Source organism: Embiotoca jacksoni, unplaced genomic scaffold, assembly GCF_022577435.1.
Source record: "Embiotoca jacksoni isolate LCO1_2020_lvr unplaced genomic scaffold, fEmbJac1.0.p SCAF_4, whole genome shotgun sequence".
Classification (NCBI taxonomy): domain Eukaryota; kingdom Metazoa; phylum Chordata; class Actinopteri; family Embiotocidae; genus Embiotoca; species Embiotoca jacksoni.
Window position 1 is genome coordinate 9,781,197 of NW_027185392.1, and position 14,296 is coordinate 9,795,492.

The 14,296-nt window shown below is 39.8% G+C and overlaps 1 protein-coding gene across 4 annotated transcripts; it reads left to right on the forward strand.

Moving 5' to 3' along the window:
• Positions 1-1,168: 1,168 nt before the first annotated feature.
• suz12b (SUZ12 polycomb repressive complex 2 subunit b) lies at positions 1,169-13,197 on the forward strand. Of its 4 annotated transcripts, none has more exons than XM_069167601.1 (17): positions 1,169-1,462; positions 1,747-1,891; positions 2,773-2,819; positions 2,914-2,978; positions 3,124-3,192; positions 3,402-3,451; positions 3,789-3,874; positions 3,971-4,202; positions 4,414-4,519; positions 4,611-4,716; positions 4,881-5,058; positions 6,673-6,761; positions 7,076-7,219; positions 9,090-9,247; positions 9,852-10,050; positions 10,954-11,033; positions 11,295-13,197. In XM_069167601.1, the coding sequence occupies exons 1-17, from the start codon at positions 1,448-1,450 to the stop codon at positions 11,605-11,607; spliced, it is 2,082 nt and encodes a 693-aa protein (XP_069023702.1). In that variant the 5' UTR covers positions 1,169-1,447; the 3' UTR covers positions 11,608-13,197. The 4 variants fall into 4 exon arrangements, with proteins under 4 accessions (XP_069023702.1, XP_069023703.1, XP_069023704.1 ...); XM_069167602.1 differs by having other exon boundaries at positions 6,676-6,761; XM_069167603.1 differs by having other exon boundaries at positions 3,837-3,874.
• Positions 13,198-14,296: the final 1,099 nt, after the last annotated feature.

Sequence of the window (14,296 nt, forward strand, 5' to 3'; positions counted from 1 at the left end):
CTAGTTACAAACATAGGCTCGTTACAAACCGTGTTATAAACTCGGCAAATTACATTGAATTACAAATGTCGCACATAGTAATATGATACAAAATAAAATACTTCAAAGTTGAAACTAGTGATGGAAAACAACCAGTACACTGCCTCGTACAATTAAGAGCATTTATTTGGAAATGTTACCGACCCACAGATCAAATTGTTTTGTTTATTTTTTAATTGTACAGTAATTTTGGTTTCATGTAAACTGTCATACTATTTCTAAAGTGCATCACAGAATAGAGTTTTTCAACATTTTAATTACGTATTGCTTAATTCATGGAAATGAAACCCAGTTTTAAAATCCATAGTTATTGCTAAGTGCTGCTGAATTATATTTTAAGCACCTAATGACATATTACTTCCTGTGCCGTCTTGTTAATATGTTCATCAATTAGATAGCTTACATCCACACGTACGTTGTAGGCTATTTACATCGTACATCAGGCTACAAATTGCAATTTTATCAACTTTAATTTGAAAAAGAATGCATTTATATAAAACGATGCAAATCTGGTGAATATGAATGTTTTACAGTATTTAAATGACTTTTTGAACACGATAACCACATAGAAGTATTTGGATTGGATTGAGTCATCAGTGGTGAAATGAGTATCGAGTTCCTTTAATTAAGTAAAAGTACTAATACCACACTGAGAATACTCCTCGAGTAAATGTACTTGTTGCATCCCGCTGTTTTCAGTAACAGCCTGCAGCTTTCATACCATGAAATAAGGTCGCAATAGCTATTTGAAGCGTACTTTTCAAAAGGGATAATAGTCGTAAAAAAATAATGACGTCACTCATAAATGGTCAACTCCTAACTGCGGTTTGTATTGATTTATTGCAGAATACGAAGTTCAATTTGTTGTTTCATATCTATTACATGAATTGCTGAGATAACGTACAGACAAATGGAGGGTATCCATACCGTGCATCTACTGTAATCTGTGAGTCTCGTGAGTGGGGACGGGGGATTGTCTTGATATGAATCCTTATGAATGCCGATAAACTCGATTTCCCGCAAAATCGTAGAAAGCGAGAGCGGGTTGTGTGTCATCTCCGGAGGCTCTCAGCCAATCACAGCGCGGCATTATCTCAACTCGTCTCCCATTGGCTCACAGCCGCCTGCTGCTCTGTTGTTCAGTACAAATTGGAGGAAACCACATCGACAATAAATTACAGATAGGCCGTCAATAGTCTGATCCCAAATGCTCAAAACCACCCCTGTTATTAAACGATATTCTGAAGAGGTGAATGCGAGGGAACTCCGGGCGGACCGAGGCTTGTTTTCAAAGCGCACCATGTTGCTAGCGCCGCCAGCTAACTAGCCAGCGTCTCGACGCCTCTTCATGGGCTTCTGCTGCTGAGTCTGCCGGGCTTCTGCTAGAGGCAGCGAGGCCAACCGATTAATGCCATCAGCCAGGGTGGGTTTGCCTTTAATTAGGCTCGATATTTGCCTCACGCCGATTTCGAGGTTCTGTTGTAACACCGGTTTGTCTGAGCGAACGAATACGAAGCTGAAATCCCAGAGGTAGCTAACATGTTAGCATTGGGAGTTTAGCTGAGCTAACTAGCTCGAAGGCTAACGCGAGTGTTCGCCCACTTGCTAAGCTAACTTGTTGTCTTGCCACCACTTGTTCAGTCGTAATTTGTGTTGTTGTTTTTTTGTTGTTTTTGTTTTTTTAACATGTGCTGCTGTCTCTCGCAGAACTCAGGTCATATTATGAGTGGGGCGAGTTGCAAAGCTAACGGCGCTGTGTACCCTGCCTCATCAGCGATGATGAGCTCTGTAAAGAAGCCGAAGATGGAGCAGATCCAGGCCGACCATGAGCTCTTCCTGCAGGCCTTTGAAAGTGAGATTTCACCGCTCGTTACTTTTGTAATCCAACTTTTATGTTTTGGGAACACGATGAGCTGTTTTTGTGCTTCCAATAAGCATTTAACCTCCAGCTCAACATTACTGTGACTTATTTTGTTTTCAAAATCTGGTTTTGACTGGCAGGCCTTTTAGTTTAACCGGAGGGAGCCCAGATATTGTTTGTTATAACTGAACGCCCTGTATTGTGATGACTATACTCGGGCAGCCATTATTAGGCTGGATCTAATTAAGAACATGTGAATATTAAATGGACATTTGATGGGTGGATGTTTTGCCTTATCAGCCACCAGTTGTCAACACCCCTCCTTCTGGCACAAGTTAACAATAATAGGGATACATGGTGAAACACAAATTGAATGGCCTTTGTCATACTGCAGGACATCTGCCCTCAGTAAAACTCAGAACAGCCCGATATTTAGGGTGTTTTCACTTACAATCCTTGTAAAGTGGACCAACAGAAAAGGGACTTTTCCGTTCACATTGTAAGTTCATTTGAAAGAGGTCTCACTTCGCTTTCTGGTTTACTTCAGCTTTAATTGAGTCCTGTGCAATAACATATGATCCGTCTTTGGCAAGCCTAGAAGTCTGGAATACAATTACAAAAAACAAAGTGAACCTGAAGCTCTTCATGTGCACTTGGTGTTCACAGGATAAACCGACCTGAGACCACATTCCTGAGGTGGTCTCAGCTGACTCTGCTGATGCTCTGAGTTCATTTTGGGGGCTGAAGTGTGAAAACTCTCTTATTTTAGCTCATGTTTTGGATTTTTGTGGCCTCTTGGGTTAATTTTGCAAAGTCATTGAGATAACATGAGATTTTGATCATCTCTAAAATAAGACTTCTTTCTTTTCTAGAGCCAACTCAGATATACAGATTTCTCCGCACAAGGAACTTGATTGCAGTAAGCAAAGTACTTTACATGTTTTTATTTGTATTTAACTGCCTGAGACTTCTCGCTTAAAATTAGTGACAACTTCATTGTTCTTCCTTTTTAGCCCATATTTTTGCACAGGACACTCACCTTCATGTCTCACAGAAATGGTCGAACAAATGCCAAAAGGTATGGAGTCTGACAATGTATTTACAGTTATGATATATGAACAGGATACCTTGTGTTGCACAAACAGATGTTGCTGCAGAATTTTAAAAGATAAAAGTTTCCATAAATCCATTGTAAACATCTGACTTTTAATCCTTCCTTCCAGGAAAACATTCAAAGTGGATGACATGTTGCAGCGAGTGGAGAAGATGAAGGGAGAGCAGGATTCTCCAAGGTAACGAAGCTCTACGAGAGCTTCACCTTTTTACTGTTTGAGAGTTTAAACGAATAAAATACTAAAGAAACCAGATGGACACAATTAATTGTGCCTTTATTAATACATTTATTTGTTGGTGCAACTTTGTCTAGTTGACCATTTGCACTAACAGATGGAGGATTTTATCACTGTTTCACCTGTACATTTGTTTTCTTTTGGCTCTTTAGCTTGTCTTCACATCTACAGTTAACCTTCACTGGGTTCTTCCATAAGGATGGTAAGCAGACTTCAGTCTCACCAAGTGCTTGTGTTTTGTACACGGCAGCAAGCACAGGTACTGTGATAATTGGCTGAGTAATGGATTTGTTGTGCTGACAGTAATCCCCTGACTGTGTTGTGTTGACGTGATACCACACAACTACAGCCATCAACTACTAACATGGTAGAAGTTTGTTTTGGATCAAGTGCTCTGCCTAAAAAAAACACTTGCATGCTAGTAGTGGACAGCTTTGATGTAACTTTTACATATGGATAACAATGAATGATAATAAGAGATCATTTTATGTATTAAACTGGCAGAATGATTGACATAAACTCTCCTTGTTGTCATACAGAAAAGCCATCTCAGAATTCAGAAAATGAACAAAATTCTGTGTCCTTAGAGGTGCTACTCGTCAAAGTCTGCCATAAAAAACGCAAGGTAACGTATATCATTACTGAGCCACTCACTTTGGCAAAAGCTAATTGAATCTGCTTTTATTTACCCGTGATTGTGTTTGTTGAATTGTTTTTTCAGGATGTCAGTTGCCCGATAAAGCAAGTGCCTACAGGTAAAAAGCAGGTGCCTTTGAATCCTGACAGTAACCAAACCAAGCCTGGCTCCTACCCTTCCTTATTGGTCTCCAGCAACGAGTTTGAGCCCAGCAACAGCCACATGGTGAAGTCCTACTCACTCCTGTTCAGGGTGTCACGCACAGGGAGAAGGGATACCAATGGGCTGGTCAATGGAGAGGCCAATGAGAACATTGGTAGGAAGTCCATATTAAAACCCTTTATTTTTTTCTGTTTTTGACTAAGTGCAGTTTGTATCTGGATAAATGATTTAGTAATATATTAGTATATGAATTGCTCCAGCCTTTCACATAATCTAAACAATAATGTTAGCTGTAACAGAAATGTTTTTAGGTTAAATATGAACGTTCTCACTTTTCTTTTGCGTTTGCATTTTTTGGTATAAAGATGTAACAGATACTCCGAGTCGAAAGAAGAGAAGTTCCTCCCACAGAGAGGAGGGAGAGACCACAGAGACCTATGTTGCACAGATGACTGTCTTTGATAAGAATAGGTAAGGTTTTGTGAATTTGTAGTTGTGAAATATTTTTTCTGTTCCTTTTGGCTATCCCACTCAAATATGGGCTTTGATCTGTCCTCTACAGGAGACTGCAGCTGCTGGATGGGGAGTACGAGGTGTCGATGCAGGGGATGGAGGACAGTCCTGTGAGCAAGAAGCGAGCCACGTGGGAAACAATTCTTGATGGGAAGGTAGGTCTGGCTGTAAAAATATGTCTGCAAGGACTGTCTTACCTCATTTGACTCATGAGCACTTGTAAATTCAATACCCAGTTTGTTTGTTTTTTTACTTTACTTTGACTTAAGCCTGTTATGCTCTTCATGCCCTCACATCACTCTTTGTGACTGTCCCACAGAGACTGCCACCATTTGAGACATTTTCTCAGGGACCCACATTGCAGTTCACGCTGCGTTGGACAGGTGATGCCAGCGGGAAGTCCACTGCCCCTGTGGCCAAACCTCTTGCTACTCGCAACTCAGACAGCTCCAGTCCCATGGAGACCAGGACCAGCAACCACCGAACTGCCCTAATGAGTAAGTACACAAACAAAAAAGGGTCACTTGAACTTTATATTAGGTGGAGTCTTTGATGTGGACAATTTCTATCAATGTTGTTGTGTGGGACCATGATATTTTTACAAATTCCTTTATTATATCCTGGATTATCTATTCATCTTATCACATTTAAGAGTAGGAGGCAGAAAACATCCACAGATGAGGAAGGATGGGAAGGCGACACACCTTCTGATTCATTTAAAAGTATTGTGTTCAGAGTGAAAAATAAACAAAGATGAATTTCCTGAACAGATTCTCTGAGTGTGTCATGGGGTTTGGATTTTTCACCCCATGACATTATGTGGGATGGTCTGTCTGTAACTTAATCTGGCAAAAGGCACTGTGTTATTCATTAGTCCCGTTCAGACATTCACTTAAATCATAAGAGTTCAGGCATCTGTTATAATTCACCATCATGTTTGACTAAAACACTTTTTCTGTAAAAGTCTCAATTGCAATCCTACGCAGTGGGTTTATTTCAGATAGTATGAATGAATATCCAGTATAATTGTACATACTGGATATGAGCAAATGGAAATTACAAGAATCATTACCAAAGATCTCATCATTTTAAACTGTGTTCAGAATGTACAATTTAAACCATAAATATTAAATCTCATATATCAGTAATCTAAGTGGGAAGTGGACTCGTCTTCTTTCATTTTATTGCAAGCCAACTTAAAAGGCGCTTTCAGACCAAAGAGTTCTGAGGACTCCCAAAAAGGAAATTCCCACTGGGAGACCTACATACTTTCATGGAAATATTTTTCTTGTTTGCATTTGCACGCCCAATAAGTGATTTCAGCCGGCTGCGGGTGTGGCAACATCACTTCTGCACCACATACAGCAACAATGCTCCATTTGTTTCCATGCTGTTCCCTTTTTTTTAAGGCTGCTTTTTTAGGAAATGTTGTTTACACTGCTAACTTTTTACACAGGTTTTTAAAATGGTGGTTGCCAGTGTTGAATTAGCTCATGTATTCGATCAATGACAGTATTTGCTCTTGACCAATCACCACACACACTTTAATCCCTCTAACTTCTCTTGTGCTGGGAGAACCCTGAAGTAGGAACTAAAATAAACATGTCCTCCAAAACAGCATTTTACAAACCAAAGGCATACTCAGTTTAAAAGAACTGTTGAAGAAAGTTCCCCTTCTTTTGTGCCTGCATTGCATGAACTATGAAACAATTATTTCAGCCCAGAAGCGCCTTTAATTTTTCAGCTGTGCTGCTACTGTTGTCGGGGGAGAAGGAAAAAGGTTTTTTGCGTTGTTACCAAATGCTCAACTGCACGAACATTGCTGCTGTATCTGTGATTGTCCTGTCATGTTTGAACCAAGCCTTTATGGAACATTTCTGTACCAGAGACCCACAGGATGTTTTAATGCCAACAGGCAGATGAAACGACAATAATGTTACATATTTCATGTGTGAAAGCGGCTTCATCAACAGTCGTGTTTGCTGATATTTCATTTCTTGATGTGATGGGAAAATTATGCAATTTAAAAATCCACGTTGACTGTATGAAATTCACAGATTTTGTTATTTGGTGATTCTGCAAGAATTAATTTCTCCGTCTGTTCCTGTCAGCAGTGAAAGAGTCAGTGAGCACAGACATTCAGACGAGGAAAGAGCAGGTCCCATGTGAGCCGCGACAGAAGCTACGCATATTTTATCAGGTACACCACACATCAGTAAGAAATACAATCTTTTGGTGAGGTTGCTGGAAAGCCAAATGTCTTCGTGGTTTGTGTTTTGGATATAATTATTTTGTAATTGTTCACCAGGACTGTGATGTAGTAAAAAGTTCATATTCACAGCTTTAATGATGAACTGTTTTGACTGTTGGGCTCTCTGTCTTTAGGGATGGATTACCAACAGCTGACAGTAACTCCTGACATTATGCAGTACTGCTAGAGTCATTATTACATCTGCTGTGGGTTGATCTTCTCTGGTTAACCTTTTAGTAATTCTGTAGTCTGTTCTTTCTCAGTTCCTGTATAACAATAACACGCGGCAGCAGACGGAGGCGAGAGATGATCTTCACTGTCCCTGGTGTACTCTGAACTGCAGCAAACTCTACAGCCTGCTTAAACACCTCAAACTCTCCCACTCCCGCTTCATCTTTAACTATGTGGTAAAGAACTGAGTGTCTGTGTGTGTGTGGTTGAGCTATTCATGAGTTTATAAGACACCACTGGATTTCGTGCAGTTTTAAAATCTGCAAATATAATACAACTGGAGATATTGTGTGGCAGCTCTGGTTATGTGCGTGTAAAGCCACATCCTGATCACCACAACTCAGTGTACCTCAGGTGGTGCTCTTTACACTGTGCAGCTTTTGTTGAGGAAAAGTCAATACCTGCTCTGGACAAAGTTTGACTCCAATAGGATTTGAGCAACAAAACTTAATCCGAACTTTATAAGCAGTTTGGAAGTTATGCTTGCGACACGGTTACGGAGGCAGGCCTAGCTATGTGGAGGTTGATTTGTTAATCGTGTGTGGTTTTCTGTGGAAGGCACAGTCAAATGCTTGAACTGGAAGTGACTGTGCATTGCAGATGTTAAAAATATCCATGCCTCAGTTAAAAAGATTTTCATACATGATGCAGAACGCCTACAGAGCACTGTTTCTGATGCTGAGTGTGCACCCACTAACTTTTTATTTGAGGTACATAAGCAAGACGAAGGGGCAGTTTGATAATGCCTGTTGATGTGAGAATTCAGATCCCTAAAAACAAATGCAACAAGTCAGTAGCAGTGGCAGATGAGCTCATCTCACCAGCAGTAGTAAATGGGTGTAAATGTCACTCTGAAATGTCCATGCTAAGTTTAGATACAGCTTGAAATATTTAACAGGATGTTTATCAAATGTGAGGCTTTGGGAAAGTTGAAGGGAGGTGTGGTGGAAGAGACGTGAGGCTAGGACACTACGTGAGGTGAAAGGGGACAAGTGCATCGCAGTTTTCAGAAAAAAATAGGTTATAGTTAAGTTATTGTTGTTTGGACCCCTCAGGTGCTAGAGGATTATTTATCATGTTATGAAGTGTAAAATTATTACCACGTCCTGCTTGTCAGCCAATTTGCTGAAGGAATAAATCAGAGGTCTAATTTAGAAGTCAACTGTGAAGTCTTTATTCACAGATTGGCTGCTGTGGCGAAACAATTTTGAGCTCATATTTCTAAGGAAGAAAGTGCTTGTAGTTCTGCGGCCTGCTTGGGAGCGTTGCAAATATGACTGTGATGATGACTACCTGACCGCAGCCATGTGATGCATACAATCACCAATGTTTCTTTTCTTTTTTTCTATTGCCGGTGACATATAAAATGTAAACACAACAATAAATGTTTAGTTATCATTGTTGACTCTTGTGATCAAAGGCCTCTGGAGAAACACATATTCAGCTGCTCATCATTTCTTCTTCTTTTGTGAGGTGGAGGGACAGTCTAAATTTCCATATGGAGGTTATGTTTTGTGTAATTATTATTAATATTTTTATCCATGGCTGAAGTGGTTGTAAATATTATTCAAATATACACTATAATGCTATTCTGCTCATCGTTTTGGTTGCTGCCCCAATAGTATACTGTAGCTCTATTGACAGGAGAAAGGGGTCAATCTCATGTTGTTCCATTGCGCAATGCGTTTCAGATCAGAGCTGTCACACACATACGCAGTCAGGGGCAGACCCTGGTCGCAGTGTTGCTGCGCTGCCAAGTTGTTGTTTTTTTCCCCAAAAGAAGTGCCTCGCCACAAATGTGACTTTGTGGACAAACCTTAATTACTTTCCATAGAAGAGATTCACTTGTACAGCACTTGGCAGTAAAAAAAAAACCATTTTCTTTTCTGTGTCTGGAGTAGGACTTAAATTCAAAGTATGCTGTGGTTTACTTTTTCCATAAATCACGCTTCTAGCCTTGACGTTTCCGTTGAGCAGAACAAGTACCAGGCTCTCTTGTTGCTGAAGGTTGTTTCCTGTGTCTTCTAATAATCTTTTTATTTGCAGCCTCACCCCAAAGGAGCAAGGATAGACGTGTCCATCAACGAGTGCTACGATGGCTCATACGTTGGCAACCCTCAGGACATCCACAGCCAGCCAGGCTTCGCTTTCAGCCGCAACGGCCCAGTCAAGAGGACCGCTGTTACTCACATACTTGTTTGCAGGTAAACATGGCGCCTCTGTTCAAGAGCGGTGTTCAAGTTCAAAGTCAAACAATTAACCCATTTTAAGGTGAACACTTTAATCAGCTTCTCATGCACTCTTGCCTCATAATGAGTGGGTAATCAGCTGAATTAACTTTAATGAACTGTTGATGAGCAGTGAGGTTAAAAAGAACAGTTTTAGGCAGTCGGCCTGAAGGTGACCTTAAGTAGCTCTCTTCTTTATATTGGTGTGGAAATTCGAAAGAAATGTGGTAAATATAAGTATCGAAGTCCAACATGTGATGATCTCTTAAATGTTATTATTCTTATTATTTATAGATATTTGACTAAAAACTTTTGGAATATTATCATCCCAATATTTCTTTAAAAATGCTGCCCCTGCCCTAAAATAATTAGGTGCTGTGAAAACAGGATTGGTGTGCTGCACCTAAGTGATATTATGGTATATAGCATATTGAACCAGAGGGTGTTATTTTATTGCTTAGAGTTTTTTTTGTATACAAACAGAACTGATGTAAAATCTAACAAATGAGAATATGAATATTTGAATTTCCCGCCGACAAAGTTTATATGCAGGATTTGTCTTATCTCCGGCTATCACCAGGCCCAAGAGGACCAAACCGAGTCTGTCCGAGTTCCTGGAGTCTGAAGATGGAGAGTTGGAGCAGCAGAGGACGTACGTCAGCGGACACAACCGCCTCTACTTCCACAGTGACAGCTGCATGCCCCTGCGGCCCCAGGAGATGGATGTAGACAGCGAGGACGAGCGAGACCCAGAGTGGCTCAGAGAGAAGACTGCCACGGTGAGAAGCCATTACTCATGGAGTCGTTTAGTGTCTGCAATCACTGTTGAAGAAATTAATGTCAATTTACGGAAATGTAAATTGGTTAAATAATCCAATTAACCTCGCAGTTCAGTGTACACTTCATCTAATGTTGGACTGCTTGGCACATTCTTGAGTTTGGCTGTAAGCACATTATGACTTATGATGTTTGAAACATATTGTGTGGTTGGTTATTGACAATTATCACAGATTCAGATGGGTAACTTCTTTAGCGCTCAAAACAATTTTACATTTGTTCACTGATGCAAGTAGCAAATATCCCAATAATGAAATAAATCAAAGAAAACATGGGGCTACACCACTGGCACAATCATCAATTCACAATGCTTGAAATAGATTTAAATTGATTGTGTTTGCGAGTGGCCCAGAGAAAATTTTGAGAGGACAGTAAAAGCATATAAATGAAGCAATGGTAAAAAGATTTTGGTGTCAGATTACCATGGCAACAACAGTGAAATTATTTGGGTCGGTCTTGTTCCCCATAAATAATTTAAAAGTGCTCACTAGAGCAGAAACTAGTGCCAACTCTGAGTACTGCCTCGGCTTGCTCTGACACCCATACACAACATTATTATCACTTCAGTATAGATTTCCTGAAGCTGCTAACGTAACTTGCAGCAGAACAAAATCTCTGGTAGTTTCACTGTCGAACTAACAGGAATTTGAACACAATCAAAGCCGTTCATGCTCTCAAGGCCGTAACTTTATATCAGTTTTCGCTCAAGGAAGATGCCATAATGGCAATGGGGCAAAACCTGATTAACCTTATACTCTGTTCTTATACTCCTATTGTCAGCTGATATAATAGTGTGTTCATATTGCATATAAACAGTAATGATTTGTAAATTCTTTTCGTTACAGCAACTGGATGAGTTCACAGACGTTAACGAGGGAGAGAAGGAAGTGATGAAGCTGTGGAACCTGCATGTCATGAGATATGGGTATGTTTAATAAATCTGATATATGTATGTGTATATATATATATGTATGTATGTATGATATACATCATCAAATATTTAAGTGTTCAGACAGGAGACCATTATAGATTAAAAAAAATAAAATAATTCAGAGCACTTAGAAATGATCTTTTTACTGTATAAGTATCACAGCTTTAGTCAAATATACAGTAGTTCAACTACACTGTAGTTATATCAATAGAAACATTAGAATCAAAGATTTTCTGTGGTTTGTCTTCGCTGCAGCTTTATAGCAGACAACCAGATGAATCAGGCCATCATGCTCTTCGTGGAGAACCGTGCTGCTCACATCATTCGCCGCAACCTCTGCCGCAACTTCCTCCTGCATCTCGTCAGCATGCACGACTTCAACCTGGTGAGCACAGTCACCATCGACCGTGCGATGGCCCGACTGCGACAGATCCAGGAGGAGTTGCCGGACATGGTGGAGGAGCAGCAGGACCAGACTCTGGTATCAGCAGGAGCCTGCAACGGCACTGCCGTCACCTCCGGTGGGGGAAAACAGGGCAAGAGGACAAAAAGTGCGCTAACAGACTGATGTAAGGCTTGACGGAGAGAACAACGATTGTCGTTTTATCTTTAATTTTTTTTTTCTTCTTCAATGAACATTACCGACCCTTTGGTGCTTAGATAGGCGGGAGAACTGGTCAGCAGAGGATCTGACCGGACACAGACCAGTACACAAGGTAAAACAAGTTTTTGGAACTTGAGAACTGAACCAAATATGAACAATATAAAAGTGAATCACCCTCATCTACACAAACCAGGAATTCAAGGACTTTCTGATGTAAGTTGAACCTACTTAATATGCATTTTGTAGGAGCCACTGAAGTATGTGAGAGAGTGAGCAAACTGTTTATCTTCTGAAGTGGCACGGCTGTATGTCCTTGTAATAGGCAACTGTATCGAGACTACAGTCTCTGTAACGGTGGTATCATTGTCACTTTTGATTATTTGTACACACACAATAACCTTGTTAAAACTTATCCTTTTAGCTGATTATTTTAGCACTTGGTGTTTGTATTTAGAAAACTTACCTTTTGAAATTGTCATTTAAAAGAAGAAAATCACACTGCGCCAAATTTTAAGTGCAACTTTTCTGCTGTCATCGGTGGAGAAACTTTGATAGGTTGGATTCCACTGTTGTGAATGACATTTATTTTGAAGGGGCCATACAGTTATGTAAATCTTGTGTTGGGAGCCCAGAAAGGACAGTGGATTGTGCCGGCAGGTTATCATGACAGTAGTGTTATACTGTAAGCTCTGGATCCTGGACAACAGAACAAATTCAGATTTAAGGTGCAGGCTAAACCTCCCTCCTTCATCACCCCTAAGCCTTTTGGCCTGCATTGACAACAGCTCAAGGAAAGCCAGGGAAAATCAACTTTTCTGAATATTTTTCCAAACAACCAGCAGCACATTACTCCCCATGGCATGTACTGTGCATGGCATCAAAGATTAAAAATGTTTTCTGATGCCGCCACCTGCTGTTTCTTCTCACTTCACAGTTTGAAAATGTCAGAAACACAATGTTTAACATGTTTTTCTTTCTTTCTTTTTTTTCTTTTTTTTCTTTAAAAAAAAAACCAACCATGGATTATGAGTAGCTGAAAGAAACGTGTATACATGTAATCACAACAGATGTTTAGCTGTGCCCCGTTCTGACTAGTCATTAACAGATGGCAGTTCTTCTCTCAAAGCAATATGCTGATTTTTGGATGATTGAGTTTTCAGGTCCAAATCATTTGTCTGTTCTTTTAGATGCAGTTTATGCCAAAGGGGGATATTTTCATCAGTCTCTTAGTTCTGTATATTTTTTTAGTATATTTTCTTTTGTTCATTCCATAACAAGTTTTTTTTCTTTTTTAAAGGAAAAAAACTGTAGTTGTATTTTGTAGTGTGCACATAAGTTGGTCATAAGTCATTATTTCATCACACTTCCCTTGTGGACAACCAAATTAACAATTTGTTTTCCCTCCCTCCACTATTCATGGAGGGTTTCTGTATTCGTCTAGAAAAGGGAGACATATTCACCATTATTGTCAAAACACCCTGTTACAAATTGTGAACTATACACTCTGGCTAAGGGGATTTTTATATTTAAGAAAATAAAATACATTTGTCCTTATTCATGGCTGTAATGTTTTAGCAATTTTGGACTTCAGCTATCATTACTAAATGTCTGAGTATGTCTTGTGTATTGAAATGTACATCATTGTGCATCATCGCAATGGCCTATAATACGTCCTAATAAGGTTTCTATTATGAAGCTCAGATCAATTTGTGTTTAAAATTTATGTTTTCGTGAGGTTTAACCGAATATGAATTAGGGGCTAACTGGATTTTTGCTTCTACCAAGGGAAGGGTTCACTATATACATTTTCAAAGTACAGGTCTCATAAACTTCCAATGTTTCCTTCCTTCTAAAGGAAAGAAATACTCTACATCATACTGCTTCTTTCTCAGGTACCTTTTATTTACTTAAAAAAAAAAAAAAAAACCTGGCTGATGATGACTCTCGAGTCTCTTATTTCCCCGAAAGGTCTAGAAATTATCTCCAGTTTGTCTCCCATCAGTTTTCTTACTGGTAAGAGTTGATATAAGTGTGACTCCGTAGTCTTCAGCATTTACTCGACTGTCAATTTTAAACATTTTTTTTCTTCCTTTAATATCAGTATTGTTTTTATTGTCAGCATTTTTACTCCTCAGGTGACTATTGGTGGAGGACCTCCAAGGTACTAATAAAATTGGACCGGTATTGTCAGTCCTTTAAAACAGATACCTCTGCTGCTCCCTTCATTTTGAGCCTGGGTGCAGTCAGTAGAGTCCTGGTTGTCTTTTTTCAGTTCTGGTTTTTAGGCGCACACTGAGGTTGATCACTCACACGGGTAAGTCTGATACTGTAAAGGTATTGATCACTTAATTTCACTCTGACTTCTCTTTTATTGTGGGGTTCCTGGTTCCTCTTTGACATATGCCTGAAGGAAAGCTTATTCAGGCTGATTCTCTGATTCTGCTCGGATGGGGCCTCCCTTCACTGACAGGGACCCCTGGTTGACGGGTTGGACTACCTGGTTGAATGTCTATGAACACATGAGAAGTGTGCTTTTACACCCATGAAGCAATTTAACCTGTAATATATGACCTTCTCTTCTCAGCCCTGACCAACACATGGCCAAAATACACAGAAGCAGGTGAATAAAGATCTTTAACTCTACTCCTGCTCC